This window comes from Ramularia collo-cygni (genome assembly GCF_900074925.1).
Source record: "Ramularia collo-cygni strain URUG2 genome assembly, contig: RCC_scaffold20, whole genome shotgun sequence".
Classification (NCBI taxonomy): Eukaryota; Fungi; Ascomycota; class Dothideomycetes; order Mycosphaerellales; family Mycosphaerellaceae; genus Ramularia; species Ramularia collo-cygni.
The window spans coordinates 302,174-320,757 of record NW_019716274.1 but is presented as its reverse complement, the minus strand read 5'-3'; the positions used below and the strand labels follow the sequence as shown (position 1 = coordinate 320,757).

The 18,584-nt window shown below is 50.8% G+C and overlaps 8 protein-coding genes; 7 read left to right on the top strand and 1 right to left on the bottom strand.

Annotated features, from left to right (window-relative positions):
• Positions 1-528: 528 nt before the first annotated feature.
• On the top strand, positions 529-2,439 carry RCC_09963 (uncharacterized protein; the record flags this gene model as incomplete). Its single annotated transcript, XM_023775200.1, has 1 exon — positions 529-2,439. The coding sequence occupies one exon, from the start codon at positions 529-531 to the stop codon at positions 2,437-2,439; it is 1,911 nt and encodes a 636-aa protein (XP_023630968.1).
• A 2,305-nt stretch (positions 2,440-4,744) lies between these two features.
• RCC_09962 (uncharacterized protein) lies at positions 4,745-8,281 on the top strand (the record flags this gene model as incomplete). The annotated part of the gene is made up of 1 exon (XM_023775199.1): positions 4,745-8,281. The coding sequence occupies one exon, from the start codon at positions 4,745-4,747 to the stop codon at positions 8,279-8,281; it is 3,537 nt and encodes a 1,178-aa protein (XP_023630967.1).
• A 601-nt stretch (positions 8,282-8,882) lies between these two features.
• RCC_09961 (uncharacterized protein) lies at positions 8,883-10,022 on the bottom strand (the record flags this gene model as incomplete). The annotated part of the gene is made up of 1 exon (XM_023775198.1): positions 8,883-10,022. The coding sequence occupies one exon, from the start codon at positions 10,020-10,022 to the stop codon at positions 8,883-8,885; it is 1,140 nt and encodes a 379-aa protein (XP_023630966.1).
• A 919-nt stretch (positions 10,023-10,941) lies between these two features.
• RCC_09959 (related to lactate 2-monooxygenase) lies at positions 10,942-12,331 on the top strand (the record flags this gene model as incomplete). XM_023775197.1 has 2 exons in its annotated part: positions 10,942-12,122; positions 12,178-12,331. The coding sequence occupies 2 exons, from the start codon at positions 10,942-10,944 to the stop codon at positions 12,329-12,331; spliced, it is 1,335 nt and encodes a 444-aa protein (XP_023630965.1).
• A 619-nt stretch (positions 12,332-12,950) lies between these two features.
• RCC_09958 (related to epoxide hydrolase) lies at positions 12,951-14,309 on the top strand (the record flags this gene model as incomplete). XM_023775196.1 has 3 exons in its annotated part: positions 12,951-13,081; positions 13,157-13,441; positions 13,523-14,309. The coding sequence occupies 3 exons, from the start codon at positions 12,951-12,953 to the stop codon at positions 14,307-14,309; spliced, it is 1,203 nt and encodes a 400-aa protein (XP_023630964.1).
• Positions 14,310-14,760: 451 nt separating this feature from the next.
• On the top strand, positions 14,761-15,130 carry RCC_09957 (uncharacterized protein; the record flags this gene model as incomplete). XM_023775195.1 has 2 exons in its annotated part: positions 14,761-14,853; positions 14,942-15,130. The coding sequence occupies 2 exons, from the start codon at positions 14,761-14,763 to the stop codon at positions 15,128-15,130; spliced, it is 282 nt and encodes a 93-aa protein (XP_023630963.1).
• A 259-nt stretch (positions 15,131-15,389) lies between these two features.
• Positions 15,390-16,142, top strand: RCC_09956 (uncharacterized protein; the record flags this gene model as incomplete). Its single annotated transcript, XM_023775194.1, has 1 exon — positions 15,390-16,142. One exon carries the CDS (start codon positions 15,390-15,392, stop codon positions 16,140-16,142), a length of 753 nt encoding a protein of 250 aa, XP_023630962.1.
• A 424-nt stretch (positions 16,143-16,566) lies between these two features.
• Positions 16,567-17,652, top strand: RCC_09955 (uncharacterized protein; the record flags this gene model as incomplete). The annotated part of the gene is made up of 1 exon (XM_023775193.1): positions 16,567-17,652. The coding sequence occupies one exon, from the start codon at positions 16,567-16,569 to the stop codon at positions 17,650-17,652; it is 1,086 nt and encodes a 361-aa protein (XP_023630961.1).
• Positions 17,653-18,584: the final 932 nt, after the last annotated feature.

Genomic DNA, 18,584 nt, shown 5'->3' with positions numbered 1-18,584 from the left:
GGAAGATCGTGAAGAGAAAAATCTCGTGATGAGGTCGGCAGAGTCTAGCGGCGGGAAGGCGCGACCACCGCGTGGGGCTTAGCTCCCGTTCTCCGCAAACCTAAATTTGTGCCGGGATGTAAACAAAGACCTCACGAGCCTGCAACTTTCACAACACCGCAAGCGGTATTATCACATTCCACCACGCGGTCTTAAAACGATGAGGGTAAGAAGTCTTACATATCCCATTGTTTGCCCGATGCGTCTCACGAGAGTTTCTCCTCCGAGTTGAAGAATATTTCCCCTTCGGCCAAAGTCATCCCTGACCAAGAATAATCATCTCCTCCCGGGCCTACAGCACGAAGCTCCAGACTCGAGAGTGAAATGTCAAAAAAGTGAGGGGTCATTGTGGAAAATCAACAGTAGCAAGCCCCACTTTGAAATTCGTGCACCGCCAGCACAAAACAAACCTTTCTGGCCAAACCTCTTCCTCCAAAAACATCCACCACCATCACATCCACCTTCACATCCACCAACACTGCCATCGCCATGGCACCCAAGAAGGGCGCCAGCGCCACACCAGGCCCTCGAACAGTAAGAAATACCCGTCCGGCACTGAACAATGGCATCAATTCCTCCTACGGCAGTCGAGGTGTCGCGGAACTTGGAGCGCAAATGACGACTGGACGCGCATCGGAGACTTACACTCACTTCCAGCGCACCACGCGTTCGCAGTCCACCCGCCCAGAGCCGACTCCCGTGGTGGAGTCCTTCTCATCATCATCCTCCGCCACCTCACAATCTCCGCGCCCGGCCACGGCCATCACCCTGGAAGCAGGATACGACACGTCCCGCCTACAGCGGGCACCTGCCGCATCGCCGCGCGCCGCGTCCGCCGCGCCAGCGGCCCGCCCGGCGGAGAGTGTTCCGGTGGCGGTGGAGCCGCCTGGGCGATGGGCCGTCCTATTCTACACTCTCCCGCGGTACATCGCCCGCCTGCTGTCCGACGCAGACTGGACTCTCCTGCAGAATCTGGCCGGTGTCGTCTTTTCTTTCTTTCTCCTGGCATGTGTTGGCTTCACTCTTCTCGTCCTCTTCGGCGTTGCGCCCATTCCCCGCTCCCTCACTCTCCGCTGGAATCATCTCCTCCGAGGCGTGCAGCTCGCTACTGGCCCTATAGAGATTCYGAACCCCGCGTATAACGCTACAGAGCATAATAGACTGATGTTTTGGAGAACCGATGACATGCTGAAGGCCACTGATGCCCTCAAGACTCAAGTCGGCTTCCATGACGAGTCAATTGCCGAGCTGAGAGGCATTCTTCCCGATTATTTGGCGGTTAAAATGGACGAAAACGGCCAGTACCTCGTTCCTGAGCCATTCTGGAAGGCCCTACTCGACAAAATCGGCAATGACGGCGCGGCGCCGCTCTGGGACAGCTTCATTGCAGCAAATGAAGACAAGCTCCTTGCCAAGCTTTACGAACTTTCACACCACGACATCCCCGAAGATGTCAACACCTCCAAAGATGCCGACCACATCATCAGTCGATTCAACTTTGAATCCACCCTTGCGGCCAACAACAAGATGCACGAGGACGAGATGCGCCTGCAATTCAACAACTTCAAAGAGCTCGTCATGTACGAAGCCAAGAAGATGGTCGATGAAGGCGTTACTGCCACCTTCCAGACCGCGCAGAACATGCTGTCTGAATCAGTTCCCTTCAAGATCTCCACCCAGCAGATCTCCGCACTCAGTCTGACCAACCTCGTGTACAACCGCTACAAACTCATGAACGAGGTCAACTACTTTTCCCCCGGTATGGGGGCTTTGGTTGACCCACACTACACATCAAACACCGCCGGACCCAACAACAAGTCCTGGTTGGGATACTTCTACATGAAAATGTTCGAAGCCAGCATGACGCCCAATCCGCCCGTCAACGCCCTCACCGGATGGGATGAAGGCATGCAGTGCTGGTGCGCAGCACACGGAACAGGCGACTATGCCTATGCCCAACTCACCGTCAAGCTACCCCAGAAAATCATGCCCGCGCAAATCACCATCGAGCACATTCCCCCCAAAGGCACCCGCGACATCGCCGCCGCACCGCGCGAGTACGTGGTCTGGGCACAGATCAGCGACAAGGCCGATGCTGCGAGTGTACGGAAGCTTATGCTACAGGATGAAAACTACGCCGAGCACGTCCTTCCCTACTGCGGCAAGCCGCCTCGCGGGGAGAAGAATTGGATCTGCATCCTTTCGCGCGGCGACTATTTCATTCATGGGGACAATAACGTGCAGTCGAGACTTTTGGCGGGCGAAGGCAAGGTTAGCACGGATCGAATTGCAGTGCGGGTTCTGAGGAATTGGGGAGCTACGGATCATACTTGTTTGTATCGGGTGCGAGTCACGGGCATTCACTCTTTCACGGGCAAGGTTGTGGAGGATTGGTCTTAGTGAGGGGCATATCTTGATGGACAGATGATGCTGATTGCAGGGCACGAGTGGATTGCAGTGTATGATTGAGGGATTGATTGATAGATGTGATGTTTGCAGGAGCGGGAGTGTCTTGAGATTTTGCTGGCTCTCTACCTTGGCGATATCAGCAGCACAGTACACAGTACAGCACGGTTGAGCGGGATTTGTATAGAAACCCCAGAATAAATCATAGTGTCTTTTCGCTCGAACTTTCCGTCATCACTTCCCCCCTTTTGTTGGTTCTTGTATTTAGATGTGTCGCTCGCTCGCTTCATTGATGCTGATGTTGATTGATTGATGATGCTGGTGCCGACGCTGATGAGGATAATCATGATAACGACGATGATAATGGAGCAAGAATCCCATCATGGAAAGCAGGAGAGAGTACATACTTACTATACACATTCGCGTACCTCGCCATGCTAGTTCCCCTAAAGAATAAGTTGAACCCGAAACTACATTCGTCGTGGAAGTGGAGCTGGAAGGTAAGTTGAAGTAAAAGTGGAAGTAGAAGTATTATTGAAGTGGAAGGTAAACGAGCGGAAAGAAATGAAGATTTAAATAGAGTAGACGAAAGAGAGAAGGCAGGGAGAAAGGGGGTTGGATAAAAGCCTATGGTATATCGGTACCTAGTGAGATATATTGCCAACACACACGAGAGAGAAAGAAAGAGAGACGCTCAGCGTAGCCCACGTTACTATATAATGAGATGAGGTTGGTTGAAATTCCGGTTACTTTTCCTCTCTCCTCTTCTCGACGACACTATTTTCTTCTCGCCGGGTATCTTGTGTTATGATTCCAAGACGGTCAAAATTGAAAGACAATGTCCACATTTTAGGTACCATCGCATTGGACCGCTTGTTGGGAATGATTTTAAGGAAGATGGGATTTGATATGAGATGRGATACAGGTAGGCATGTTACGCATGGATGGATGGATGGATGGATGGTTTGTGGGGGGATTTTTCGTCGCGATGTACTTACTGCAGATGTCGTTTTGTCGAGGTGGAGAGGCTAGATGTCTTCCTACCTACTATATCTAGATGTAACATATCTGTTTGAGGGTTGTCGTCTCATCATCGTGGCGATGCATCACATTATTTGACGATGATGATGCATCGCAATTATCAGGAGGTCGGTGAATTTTCAATTTTTTTTCTTTCGATTTATTGGCCGTTGACCGTTGAATGTTTCGATGCTTTTATGTGGTTTGTTCGAGAATGAAAAGACATGTTGTTGAATGGCGAAGTGTGAGTGGTGGAACCGTTTCCGCGGATCGAGAGAAAAAAAGATGGGGCGGGCGGAGATCGGGCCGTGGACCGCCTCGTTCTTTCTTTATCGGAAGGATTGGTTGGTGGTGGAAATGGAAAGTGTCGGTAAGTTATGTGAAGGTTTTATAACGTGCATGATTGATGATCGATTATGTGGGAGAGCAGGAGATGGATATGTTGGATGATAAGGCAAGGTCGTGGCGGTGAACGGGGAGTCAGGAAGGAATGGAGATGATTCATGGTAAAGATGAGGATGAAGAGGTGGCATTGATTTGCAAAGAAGGAGCACGTTTCCCATCGATTGGTAGGAAGAAGATGAATGGGAGCCTTGGGAGGTCGGCTGCCCTGAGAATTGACGGGACAACCACCGAAAAGACATCCATCAGGGATCTCACCTGTGACATGGATCATGAGCCAGTCACACCGCTGTCCTGGTCGCGTTCGGCGCAGGGGAAATGGAAACGTGGTATGTGTTGTCGGTGGACCTGCAGGTGAGATTTCACGCGAGTTGGGGAGTTGTTCTTCACATATTCATTGGATGTAGATTAGATGGATTGTGGGAGAGATAAGGACGGCGATTGCGATGGGATGCGATGGGATGCGATGGACGCGATGCTGATGATCAGATCAGGTGGTGCTGAGCCGGGGAAAACGTCCAAGCCACTAGTCCGGCATGTCTCCCGGCTCGGGAAGGGAAGGGAAGGGTAAGGTAGTTCTAGTTCTACCTAAGTTAGTACCGAATGGAAACGGGACGGACGGGACATTATYGATGACGCCGGTGTGAGGTGCCAGACGATAGGATACTACTGACTTGCTCTCTACCAACCGCAATCCGACATCTCCCCACGCTCATTGCCAGAGATTAATTTTATTGACTCGGACATCTCTGATACTAATCCCGTCCCAGGAGTCAGGTTCGGTCAGGTCAGGATCGTCTCGGCAGACGTATCGCATCGCAGCGCATCGCCTCGCATTGCATTGGCCTGCCACGCCCGGATCAATGCGCTGTCGTCGATGGCACCGGCCCGCGACGTGAATGATGATGCATTCAAGTCATCCAAGTCATCCCAATCCTCTCCCTTTCTTTCCTCGTCCCGCAAACCGACATCGCACCGTCGTCAAACCTCCATCACCTCCACCACCCGACATGTCTCGGATGGACGTGTATACGATCGAGACAGCATCTGGGGCACGCATTACCACGAAGAGGACCCCGATCCCGATCCTCATTCTTCCCTGACGGAATTATCATCATCATCATCGGCGGTGAATACTGCGACGGCGACGGCGACGGAGGAAGAGCAGATCAATCCTGTGACGGACATTCCCCCCGCGCAAGACGACATGGCCACCCTCTTCCCTCCCTCCCATGCCTCCAATGGCAGTCCTCTGCAATTCCCCCGCCGATCACTATACAATTTCCACGATCGCATACCCCTCAACAACCTGCTCCACTCCCTGCATATGCAACATCAGGACTCTCCCCTCCCCCCACCCCAAGACCGACCCATCACGCCCGTCACTCCCATCCGCGGTGTGGTCCCCAGCTACGAGTACGCGCAAGATGTCGAGCAGAGCGCCGAGAGGCAGAAGTATCGGTCATGGCGGCAGGGAGAGGCCAAGGTGAATGGATTGTCCATTGCGGAATCCCAGCGGGTGAAATCCCGGCCGGATAAAGTCATTGATGCGCAATTGCCTCAACCCGAGCCGCCCGTGGCCAATGTGCGCAGTCGCAAGGCCAGTCATTATCTGGGTTTGTTTCGCGAGAATGATGCCGAGGAGAAGAGGGATACAGAGCAGAAGAGGGATGTCGAGCTGAAGAGGGATACGGAGCAGAAGAAGGTTGGCAAGGTGCAGGCAACTAAAGATGGCAAGGGGCAGATATCCAAAGATGTACCTGTCAAGGAGTTCACCATCGAGGAAGAGGAGGAGGAAGATGAAGAAGTAGAAGCGGAGAAGGAAAAGGAGAAAGTCGGGACGGTGAACGACCACACGTCGCAAGTCCAGCCGCTGGACTTGCTCGAGGGCATTCRCAATCATCATCATCTGGAACGCGCTCCCCTCTCCCGCAAATCCACCCTACCCAAGCATGTCGAGGGCGAACGAGGAGAGGGCAAGAAGAGTGATGATGAGGATTCCGACCGCGAACACATCGCCTCGGCCGTCTACTTTCCCCATCAGGGTGTCACCGTGGGTGATTCTCCCACCGAGCAAGATCTCACCCACCGTCAACCGAGTGATGAGGAGCAGGCAGAAAAGCTGCAGGATCGTGCCCATGACCCCTCCGGGAATGATGTCCAGCTCTCCCTCCTCTCAGAAGGCGCCCGAGATTACCTTCAAGGCGCTTCGGGATCGCAGACTCCTCCCACCAAAGATTTCGACCTCCTCCCATCCCCTGCCATTCCCGCAGAGATCAAGTCCGAATCGGAATACGAATCCGGCTCCGAATCCGCTACATCAGGAGACGGCGACGATGAGGATACTGATGTCGAAATCACTCCCACAGCGACACCCCTCGTCAAAGGACAGGCCCATCCCCAACGACGACAGAATCCGGAACATGTTTCCGCCGTCGCCTTGAAGCCCTATCAGCATCAAGTGGGAGGACATACCGCCATCTTCTCCTTCTCTCGACGCGCCGTATGCAAGCAGCTCAATAGTAAGGAGAACATGTTTTACGAGACCGTCGAGAAGTATCATCCCGATTTATTAACTTTCATGCCGAGATATATCGGAGTGTTGAATGTTACATATCGAAAGGAACACAAGCGGAAGAAGGTGGAGGAGTTGGTGGAGGCGGCCGCGTCAGAGGATGATGCCGCTCAAGGAGACACCCTGCAACCGCCCGAGGCTGCTCGAGTGATTAGCCATTCCATGCAGCAAAACGCCACTTCCTCCTCTATCCCCGAAGTTATCTTCGCAAACAACCGCCATCTCATCCCAGACAATCTGTGGGGAAATAATCGCCGCTCCGCAACACCGGATCCTCCCCGGATGAGATCATCGCCAGCAATCCCAACACCCTCAAGCGAGGATGCCCGGCCTCCTCTCAACACTGCTGCGAGCTGGGGATACACCACCCGCAACCTGACTCTTCGCGATCACGTCCTGCGAGAAGTCTTCTCTCCTCCCGTCATTCACAAACATGATCGTCGAGATCGCACCTATCACGGCCGTCACAAATTCCACAAATCTAGATCCTCCCAACTCAGCAAGTCGGCGCGGCATGGGAGTTTGGATGTCTCTTCTCGGAGGAGAGGAGAAGAAGAGGTCATGACAGATGGCGATTCCACGACAAGGACCTCCAACTCGCTTGTCGTTGAACGCACCACTTCCAATATCGATCCGAGGGAGAGTCGCGATGCTCTTAGCAAGAGCGCCGAAATTTCCGAGGAGCCACTCTTGGGGAGTCGTCATCACCGTCGTCGACATAGTGGTGGTGGTCTACAGAGGAAGCCTACCGAGATTGACGGAGCACGAGGAGATTTGGAGTTTCACGAGGATGAAACTTGGAATGCCGATGCAGATGCTGACGCGGAAGAGGACAACGTCTTCTCGATGGAGGATGTCAAGAAGGAATGTCGCAACGTCCAGCGTGCCCTACCCGCCAGTCCGCAYCCAAAGATACAACAACCCCCAGAAGACCCTCCTCGTCTCGGTCCCGCCATCAACTTCAATCCTCCCCCTTGCAACCCCGAAACCTCCCTGACAGTCTCCAGCAGCAGTCGCGTCGAGCACTTCCTCCTCTTGGAAGACCTCACCGCCAACATGCTGCACCCCTGCGTTCTGGATCTTAAAATGGGTACCCGTCAATTCGGCATCGAAGCCAACGATAAAAAGAAGGCTTCCCAACGCATCAAATGTAAAACCACCACCTCGCGGGAATTGGGCGTGCGGGTGTGTGGCATGCAAGTGTATGATGTCAAGAAAAAGAGCTATCGCTTCACGGATAAATATCAAGGAAGAGATTTAAGCGCCGGCCGGGAATTCCGCGAGGGATTAAAGGGCTTCTTCTTCGATGGTGTGGGTTGGAGGCAAGGAGGAAGGTTAATCCCCTCTCTCTTGGAGAAGTTGGCGGCTCTGGAGGGCATTATCCGGGGTTTACCGGGTTATCGTCTCTATGCGTCGAGTCTATTGATGATTTACGACCGAGGAGATCCCGATGCTGGAGGTCCGGGAGGCGGAGGCAAGGGAGACATTAAGCTCAAAATCGTGGACTTCGCCAATTGTGTCACGGCTGAAGATGGAGAGGTTGTACGCACTCGACCCGCTCCTCCGAAGAGGATGGAAGAGGTGGATTGGGGGTATTTGAGGGGGTTGAGGACTCTGAGGGTCTACTTGAGGGCGATTTTGGGGGAGTTGAGGGGCGCGGAGGAGAAGGGATTCGTGGAGAGGGGGGAGGGAGAGGGGATGGGATTTCTTGGTGGAGGGGTTGTTGGAGGTGGTGCTGGAGGTGGTGGTGCTGGGGGAGGAGGCTTGGGGAAGGAGGGTTTGATTGGGCTTGGGGGAGGTGCTGGGGAGGAGGAGGATGATGGGGAGGTTAGTGTTTGATTCGGTCCTTCTTCTTCGGGTTGTTGGTGTTGCCTTCGTGCGTGGGCATGGGAATTGGAATGGGATTGGGTGGGATGGGATGGGATGCGTGGCGTTTTCTCATGGGCTTCCGGGATCGGGACGCAGGAATGGTTACATGGATGGAGAGGCGTTTTCGACTGGACTGGGCTGGACTGAATTGCACTGGGCTGGACTGGGCTGGGTGTGCTGCTGACGGTCAAGGCCACGGTACAGGTGGAGGTGGTTCTTTGCTTCACTTTCTCTACTCTGCTACCGTTTCGTGTCGTGCTGTGCTGTGTTACAAGGTACACGGTCCACTGAAGAATCGGAATCGGAAGGGAATGGGAGAATGGGAGACGGGAGATTGTGTTCATCTTGTTGTTGCTTTTTGCTTTAGCAAGGCGCTGGTGGAGTCTTTTTTAGTTTTTTTCAGGTGAGAAATGAGATGATATATTATATTAGATTGTGCCGTGTTGTTGTTATATCTTGTCGTTTTTCTCCCCTATCTATCATGCCTTCGGCCTCTTGTCAAGTACAATCTCTCCTCTTCACATAGAAATGAAATCTAAAGGAACCTCCTAAACTTCCCCATTCACTCCTCCTATCCCTTCTTCCCCGGCGGCAAAAACACATTCAACACCCTCCTCGGAATCCTCTTAAACCTCACCCGCTCCCAAACCCCCACAATGACCCCATCCTGCAAAATATACACATTCCCTTCCAAAACCGTCTCATCCCCCACAACTTTCTCCATCCTCACATAATTCCTCACTGTCACGCCTTCCCTCCAAGGCGTAAATTTATCACTAATTTTCATACTCCCGACTCCATACGAAATGAACGCATTTTTCAAACGATCTTTTTCCACGGCATTACATACAAATCCACTAATATGACAACTTGCATCCCATAAGAACGGACCTCGGACTTCTTCTTTTGGGAAATTCTTGATCAGGCCGGTGAAATTTAGGAGAGATGTTGCTTCGAGATTTCCTTCTCCTTCTTCGAGGGAGAAGATGGTTTCGGACATGGTTTGATAGGGACCGGTATATTGGACAAATGTCTGGAATATTTCGTAGGCTTGGGCGGATTGTACCAGGCGGATCTGACCTGTGGTTTCTTTGTGGGCGCGGGTTAGGAGGGTGTCGATTAGGGATTGGATGGTGGGGGTTATGTGAGGGGAGGACCAGGTGGAATGCCAGRGGGTGGGGGATTCGAAGTTGATGGTGCAGTGGCCTGTGGTTTGGAGGCGGGTTCCTGTGGGGGTTATGGTGTGGAATGTACAGGTTAGGGTGGGGGTTTTGGTGGTGGTGCTGGCTTCTTCTCCTTTTCCTTCTTCTTCTTGTGACTCTGGAGTTAAGGTGGTGGGAGAAAAGGATATAGTGGTTTCCATCTCAATCCAGCATTCCGAAATCCGAGAGACATCTTGCACAATAAGAGGTTTATGGACTTGCATATCCCGGACATTGATGCCTTTTGGGAGAAGAAGATGTTGATCTTTGATGTTGAGAGAGGAGGGATTTTCTTCAAGGAGGTATTTGGCTACCGTAATGGCCATGTCGAAGTATAGACCGCTGGGCGTGAGGATTACATTGTTGCATTTGTGGTTGATGATTGCTGGGAGGAGATCTGGGTCTGCTAGGCACGATCGGATGAGAATTGAGGGTGAGGGGAAGTTGGGGGGAGTTTGGTGGATGAGTTGTTGGCAGGAGGTGGAGAGGCGTTTGTATGTTGGCGTCATTTTTTTGGGTGGAGTCTTGGAGGGTGTTGTGGGGAAGGGAGAGAGGAATAGGAGGAGGAGGAGGAAGGGAATGGATTTTCTCGTAGATGTACTTGGGGAAATTCTCCTGTTGTGAAACGTTATGTCTATCCGAAGGAATCGTTCTATATATCGAATTAGCGGACTTCATGTCATCTCGGAGTTGTCATCGTCCGTCTGTACCCACATATGGTAGAGGAGTGCATCCATATCATACGGCCGGCCCCGCAGACGGCAGTCTCAGCCTCACTCAGCCTTGCTCATGCATAAAAATATCCGCTTTTGTTAACCTTTGGTCACAACTCCAGAAATTTCAGCATGTCAGATCGTAACGCTGATAAGACTATACATATGTGAGAGTACCTACTGTCGGACACTTTCCGGGAAACACCTTGGCTCGAAAGAAAGAAAGAAAGCTTTCCTACTTAAATACCACATGCATCGGCATCGTCTTCATCACTCGCATTTGCGAGAACATCTCTTCCAGCACGACTGAGAGGCATCTGCCCGTCTTGCTTGAAGCATAAGAGCATCTCGCTATCAGTGAGGTGCGTGGCCGCTGTGGTTGAATTCATGGATTGGGCCATGATATGACTCCATCTGGTATGCGTTGGGAAGAGGGTGCCGAGGACGGAATCAGGGGCCATAACGCATGATCTTCTGCAGATCACATCTGCAAGCTGTGTCCTCCGCTCTGATCAGTGTCACCCACGATGATTGTGTATGTACAAGTCTCGTCCCGTTTGATGGAAAGAGGGAAGATGGAAGCAGCGGACCTCGGGCCGAAGGCAACGGCAACGATCACTCGCATAGGAGGAGTAAGCATGCCATGTCGATACCTAGTCTACCATCAACACATCAACATTATTATCTAGTWAATCATTCATCACATACGGAAAAGATGACCACTCTCAAAGAAGCCGCCAAATGGAATCGACCATATGAGATTCCCGACCCAGATGCTCCATCATCCTACCAACGTGAAATCTACTCTGCATTCCGAGCACCAATCTTCTCCACCAAACCAGCAGAATGGGAGGCCATTGCACGCGAAACAATCCCATCAGCCAACTTCGGCTACGTCTTTGGCTCGGCGAGTAGTCAGAAGACATATGCAGCAAATCTGGAAGCCTTCAACAGATATCGCCTTCGACCTTCTATGCTTGTCAACGCCACCCGTCGAGACATGAGCGTCAATTTATTTGGAACGAGATACAAAAGTCCAATCCTGGTGGCTCCGGTCGGAGTTCAGAACATCATGCATCAAGATGCCGAGGAAGCCACTGCGAGAGCCTGCAAGAACGTCGGTGTTCCCATGATCCTTTCCACCGCCGCCACCYGTACTATCGAGCAGGTCGCAGAAGCCAATGCGGATGGAGATAGATGGTATCAGCTGTACTGGCCCAAACCACAGGAGGAAGCCATTACAGCCAGCCTGTTGAATCGAGCAAAAGCCAACGGTTACAAAGTATTGGTCGTCACCCTCGACACATTCACACTTGCCTGGCGACCAGTAGATTTGGATCATTCTTACCTACCCTTTCTCTGGGGAGATGGATGTCAGATCGGACACTCGGATCCAGTCTTCAACCAGCGGTATGAAGAAATGCAAGCGCAAGACACCCGCTCAGCGTCGGAGAAATTGGGTGAGGCATGGAACTTGATCAAGAGGAATGGAACTCCTTTTGGTGCGCTAAGGATTCTTGCCAATGCCWCGAAGATTGCCAAGTCACGAGCGTGGCTGGATGTCATGAATTCTGGAACCTATCGCGAGTGGCAACATCTTGAAGTCTTGAAGAAACTCTGGGATGGGCCGATCGTGTTGAAGGGGATTCAAACAGTGGAGGACGCACATAAAGCGATTGAGTATGGAATTGATGGGATTATTGTGTCGAATCATGGTGGAAGGCAGCTTGACGGTGCGATAGCATCGCTTGATGCACTTGCTGAAATTGGTGCGGATGAAAAGGTCAAGCAGTCGGGTCTTACGGTGCTGTTTGACAGTGGGATTAGAACGGGGAGCGACGTTCTCAAAGCTATTGCACTTGGTGCGAAAGCTGTTCTCGTGGCCAGGCCATATATGTGAGTCTGACCCTTGTTGACGCGCTGAGAAATTACCGACTGATTCTTTTTCTAGGTACGGCCTCGCAATCAAAGGACAAGCGGGAGTGGAGCACGTATTGAAGTGTATACTGGCGGATACCGACAATTCTCTGGGCAACATGGGCAAGAGATCGCTGCAGGATATCAGTCGAGATGACTTGCAGATCAGACATGATTCGAAATTGTAGGAACGAAGTTTACTGCTGATGGTAATACAGAGTAACAGACTCTCAAACTGCGCTTCAATTTGCAAGCGATAAGTGATGTTCCCCGCGGGTTTGGATTCACTCAACACCTCATCCCTGTAAACTTTCGCTCACATCCTGGAATATCAAGCAGTACTCTCACTCGTCCGCTTCTGGAAGCGTGTACATCAACGCGTTCCTCTCGTCTTGATTTTGAAAGACTCTTGGATTCATCTACGCAATACTTGACAGCTTCGAGACTGTATTCAATGCACATTCAATTCAATCCTATCATTCAAGCCGCTGAGTTTGTTCCCAACTGTGTGTACATCATCCAATAACCGCTGCCAAGAAAGCGTTCGAGCGCACAAGACGGCATGATCGACGAGATTATGGTCTCCATCTTGAAAGAAGCGGGGAAGAATTCGGCAAATTCAAGTGGATGATGGTAAGGTAAGGTCATGCAGCGAAAAATAAAGTTGACACCAGAGGGACAGCTCCATCCATAGCTTTCTCCGCATTGACATATAACCTCCATAAGGTATAACATCTCTCTCTCTCTCTCTCGCAAGTCTTGCTTCCTCATCAATAATTTGCGAGAACCCACAGACGCAAAGAAAAAATGTCGGCAGTCAAAGAATACAAGATTGATGTTCCGCAGCAGAAACTGGATAGATTGAAGAGAAGACTCGATGATGCTGAATTTCCGGATGAGCTGGAGGATAACCCCGGGTGGGATTACGGTGCTCCATTGTAAGAATTCCATTGCCAGTCATTTGGAGGGAATTGGGGAAAATACAGAGCTGATGAAAAGATTTCTATTTCTAGGAAGGATGTCAAGCGCATCGTCAATCACTGGCGCAACAATTTCGACTGGAGAGCGCATGAAGCCAAACTGAACTCCCTGCCCAACTATGAAGTGCAAGTCAATGTCGACGGCCATGGACCCGTTGATATGCATTTCATACATCAAAAGAGTGATGTCCCAGGAGCCATTCCTCTTCTTTTTGTCCATGGTTGGCCGGGAAGTATCTTGGAAGTCACCAAAATGCTCCCAATGTTGAAAGGTGGCGATGGCAAACCAGCTTTTCACGTCGTAGCTCCTAGTTTACCGTAAGCGGCCACTCATCCATCTCCAACAAACAAACCCAAGAAAAATCTCTCCCTTACTGACTCCTCCATCTATCCATCCAGAAACTACGGCTTCTCAGGCCCAGCCCTAAAACGCAACTTCAACGTAAAACGCACAGCAGAAGCCTGCCACAAAGTAATGCAATCCCTCAACTACCCCCAATACGTAACGCAAGGCGGCGACTGGGGTTTCGTCAYAACCCGCGCCCTCGCACATCTCTACCCCCAAAACGTCAAAGCCCACCACATAAACTGGGCCTGGGCAGCTCAACCGGAAAACCCCACTCCAGACCAACTAGAATTCTCGGAGCGAGAAAAAAAACAACTCGCCTCGGCGGAAAAATGGAATCCTTTTGGAATGGGTGATGGGAGGGGATATATCGCCATTCAATCCACTCGACCGGCCACCATAAATTTCGCTTTTAGGGATTCTCCTCTTGCGCTTCTGGCGTGGATTTATGATAAATTGGTGGATTGGAGTGATGCGTATCCTTGGACGGATGAGGAAGTTTGTTTATGGGTTAGCATTTATGTTTTCTCCCGCGCGGGACCTGATGCTGCGAGTTATTTGTACTATGAAGCTTTGCATGATGCGGTGGATGTTCCGGTGCCGGTTGTGCAGGGGTATATTGATGTTCCGTTGGGGATTGCGGATTTTCCTGTGGAGTTGGCGAATATGCCGATCAAGTGGAGGGATGGGATGGGGCCGATTAAGTTTATGAAGGTTTATGAGAAGGGGGGACATTTTGCGGGCTGGGAGAGGCCGGGGGATATTGCTGAGGGACTTGGGGAGATGTTTGGGAAGGGTGGGGGGGCTTATGGGGTTGTTGAGGGGAGGGATGGGTATTGAGAAGGGGGGGACTGTAGGGCATGTTTTTGAGGTATGCTGTCTTTTGAGAAAGGAGTTGGTTATGTCAATGCGCATGAAATTCCATCATTCTTTTGGTATACATTACCTGAAAGAGAGGAGATGAAACGGACTATTTACGGCCTTAGCGGAGCGACGATCGTCAACGGATATAATAACTGGTTAAACGCGTCGTTTGGCAACAAGGTCCAAAGTGACCCGCATATGACGACCATACCTGCAGCATTAGCACACCGAGATCTTCGTTCAAATCAACATCAATCCACTTCTCCATCATTTTACATCCCTCCCTCCAAACCCACCAAAACATAACAGCATCAATGGCATCACCACCCGTATCGTTACTCGCCCGTAACCGCCAATTGGCACCCAATGCCAGCGTTGAGAGTCTCCCCTCTCTGCCTGGGAGCCATGACATTCGGCTCAGGAACGAATGAAATTTCAAGGCAAAACTTCCGTGGATGAATCAACGGCTATTCTTGACGCATTCTATAAAGCTGGAGGGAATTTTATTGATACGGCAAATGTAGGAAAACACGAAATGAAATTCCAGCAGTTGTATCACAGCATCGTTTGAGACAGATCGCTGACGCTTTCTTTTTCAAATTTTGCAGGCTTATCAGAATGGTCAGTCAGAAGAGCGACTGGGTCAATGGATGGCAGACAACAAGAACCGTGACGAAATGGTCATTGCGACCAAATACACATCTCCATACATGGGAGCATTTCCCTCCAAGATTCCCGTCAATTACATGGGCAACGGCAGCAAGAGCATGAAACTCTCTCCCTCGAAGCGAGTTTGAAGAAGATGCAGACAAATTACGTGGATATCCTCTACGTGCACTGGTGGGATTTCTCCACCAAAGTGGAAGAAGTCATGCACAGTCTCAAACGACCTCGTCGTTTTGGGCAAAGTTTTATACTTGGGAGTCTCGGATACCCCGGCTTGGATCGTATCGAAAGCGAATCAGTATGCTAGGGATCATGGTTTGAGACCTTTTTGTGCTGTATCAGGGACTTTGGAATGCAGGCAAGCGGGATTTCGAACGGGAGATTATCCCGATGGCGAGAGAGGAAGGGATGGGTCTTGCTCCTTGGGGTCCTATTGGTGAGGGACGCTTCAAGACGAGAGATGTGCTGGGGAAGATGGAAAAGGGTAGTCGTGGATTGGAAGTCACGCAACGGGATCGGGATGTTTCTGCTGTGCTGGAGAAGGTTGCGGAGCGGAAAGGTAAGACGCTTTATCAGATTGCGCTGGCGTATTTGTTCCACAAGACTACGTATGTGTTTCCTATTGTGGGCACTACGAAAGCGGAGCATCTTGCGAGTAATATCGAGGCGCTGGGGATTGAGTTGAGTGGGGAGGAGATGGGGGAGATTGAGGCGGCGTATCCGTTTGATTTCGGTTTCCCGCATACTTGTTTGTCCGGGACGCAGTTTATGGGAGAGAAGGCGGAGCCGAAGCAGGTGCAGGGACCGGAGGATGTGTTATGTTCACTGCGAGGACTGCGAATATCGATTGGGTCAAGGGGAGCAAGCCGATTGTTCCGGGCGAGAGCAAGTAGAGAGGTGCGGAGGGAAGAAACGGCCTTGGAAGATGGTTGTCGACGATATCGCGCAAGTCTCTGGTATGGCTGGCAAGGTATTCTGAAAAAGCGACAGGGTCAGATCTCTTCCAAAGTAGTGCTTCTCAGACAGAGATGGAGCATGCAAAAATGGCAAGGCTCATACTTGGCGAGCAAAATGTTTTTTATTTTCGCAAGTAGTGAAAGGCTGTTGAAATGTCGCACCTCCGCGACTGATTCTAGAAGATGAGGCAGAGCAGGATGGATAAATATTCCACGAACTCAGCGTGCTGTATGTATGTGGAGAAGTAACGCGTGACGGTTTGTTTTGTCGACGGGGACAAGATTGGACGAGTTTCGACGCATTTGCCACATTTTGATAAACGGCCAACCGCTGACTTACACGTACCAAGATGAGGTGSAATAATGTGTGCAGTTGAACAGGCGAGATTTGAGGAATCCAAAGGGGAAATGTTGGTGAAATGAATGGCAAACGATGAGATGAGATGATGGTTCATGTTATTGAGCAGCACAGAACCTGCCAATTTCCTTCCCCACGCGTCACGCCAACTTTAATTATCCCTCCGGACATAAACAAATGCCCTGCCTTTCCCAGTTCTACTCATTCTCGCGATTCTACTAGTCTTTCCAACCAATTTACTCCCACATTCATCATGACCAAACGATTCAACTCCGTCTTGACGCTCGAAGACCCATTCAACACGACGTTGTCCTCTTGCAAACGCCAGAAATGCTTCTTCGTGGGAAAACAATGCTTTCAATACGTGCCACCACGCCCCACATCCTCCTCCTCCACCAGGAACCACGCGATCCCGAAGTTCCGCCATCTCACGACTTTTATGAACTTACCCTTTGAATTGCGAGAGATGATCTTCTCCTACGCATTCGAAGAACTGATCCAACCTCTCGCCCACCCCTACGACGACCTTCCCGCCCACCATCGATTCCAAATCTACGCGACGTTACGCTTATGCAATCGCCAAATTGGCTATGAAGTGAAGAAGTTATTTGAGAAGCACTTTATCGATCGCATCACCTTCTACTTTGACAATGGGCCGGAATTGTATGATTTATGGAAAGAGGTGGAGAAGCATCCCAGATTGAAGAATGCCGCTTTCTACCTCCGAGCCAAGAATTTCGATGATGTGGATGGGAAAGAGAGGCCCGGAGAGAATAAATTGACGGAGAGTACGGAGGAGTTGATGGAGACGCAACCGGGATTTAAATTCGACTGGTCCATCATTGCGCCGGGGTTTTATCGTTATCAATTCCACGGCTCACAGCGCTGGCTACAAAGACCTGGTTGGGAGGGATTCAAAGTCGTGGATGGTGGACATCATCCGAATTGTGGGGATGATTGCGTCAACTATAAGATTGTGCAGTATCCTCCTTTGGAGAAGTCTCTACGCTTGAGGTCTTTTGTGTGGAATGCGGATTTTGCGGATCCGTCATCTGCACGGGAGGAGAAGACGCAGCAGGTGGGAACTCTTGCGTTGGAGGGAAGGGTCTGTGATTTGGATTGGAGTTGCTATGATGTGGATCGCGCAAGAGAGCAGGTCGCTGTGCATCATGGAGTCGAAATGGACAGTGATCCGTATGATTATGACCATGACCGAGAGTCGGAGGTTCATCTCGATGACTATCGATTGGATCTTGATGGAGAGGTCGAGAGTGATCCTGGGATTATAGAGGATATCTCGGGGGAGAGTGAAGATGCGAGCACTGAAGAGGACTGGTGATATTCATCTGTCGTATACTGTGGAGCGGACGGCAATTGCCTGTACCTTTACGATTGATCACGATCCTACGAATCAAGTCTATTGTGCCTCGCTCCTGGTCATAAAGTCACTATACGGAAGTCCGGCCGACCTTACAACAGACGGAGCGCCGAGAAATCTGGCTTCTTGACCGAAAAATAGAACGCCCTTGGAATCTTGACTAGGTACCGCGGCTTCCGACCATGCATCATTCTTCACGATGAAAGCTTTGAGAAAGTCCTGTTTTCCTTTGCTTCACATACGGATGATCATGGACAAGACACGATTCGGTTCGCTTTGACCACATTCAGGATCAGATTTCTGGAATACGACGGTGGTGAAGTCGTGCTAGTTCCAAAATGCAAGGTGGTTGCTTCATTTTTTGTCGAGAGGGATTGTTGGGAAATGGTGGAAGAAGTAACATGGAGAGATTAGTGTGCTACCTCCCAGGTGGGAAGAAACCTTGAGATGTCTCCTGCGTGGGGCGTGTTCTCACCTCGAATACCTCGATCGATGACTTCTGTGGAGAAGCAGAACAAGACGCCGCCACGCAATTACCTCATGGCAGTGGATAGGGTGGAAGAGTTCGATATCTCAGCCGACTAGTACACTACGCCCAAGCTATGCCGTACGCAATGGCTGTTTTGCGTTGGATAGCGAAGATGGATGGTATACACTACGAGTGAGTCTGTCTTAGGATGCAGGAGGGCTCCCTGAATGAACTGCGAGAAATTTGATGTGAGATATTCGAAGGACTGGTTGCCCGATTGTTATATCGCACCAAGAGACACATGAACTTGTCTTAGCTCTATGGATGTATCAATTTCGACGCCTGCCGGCCGATTGATTACAACCGACGAATGAGCCAATCGAGCAGTCGAAGCCTTTTGCAGCACCTGTACTTATTACAGGCA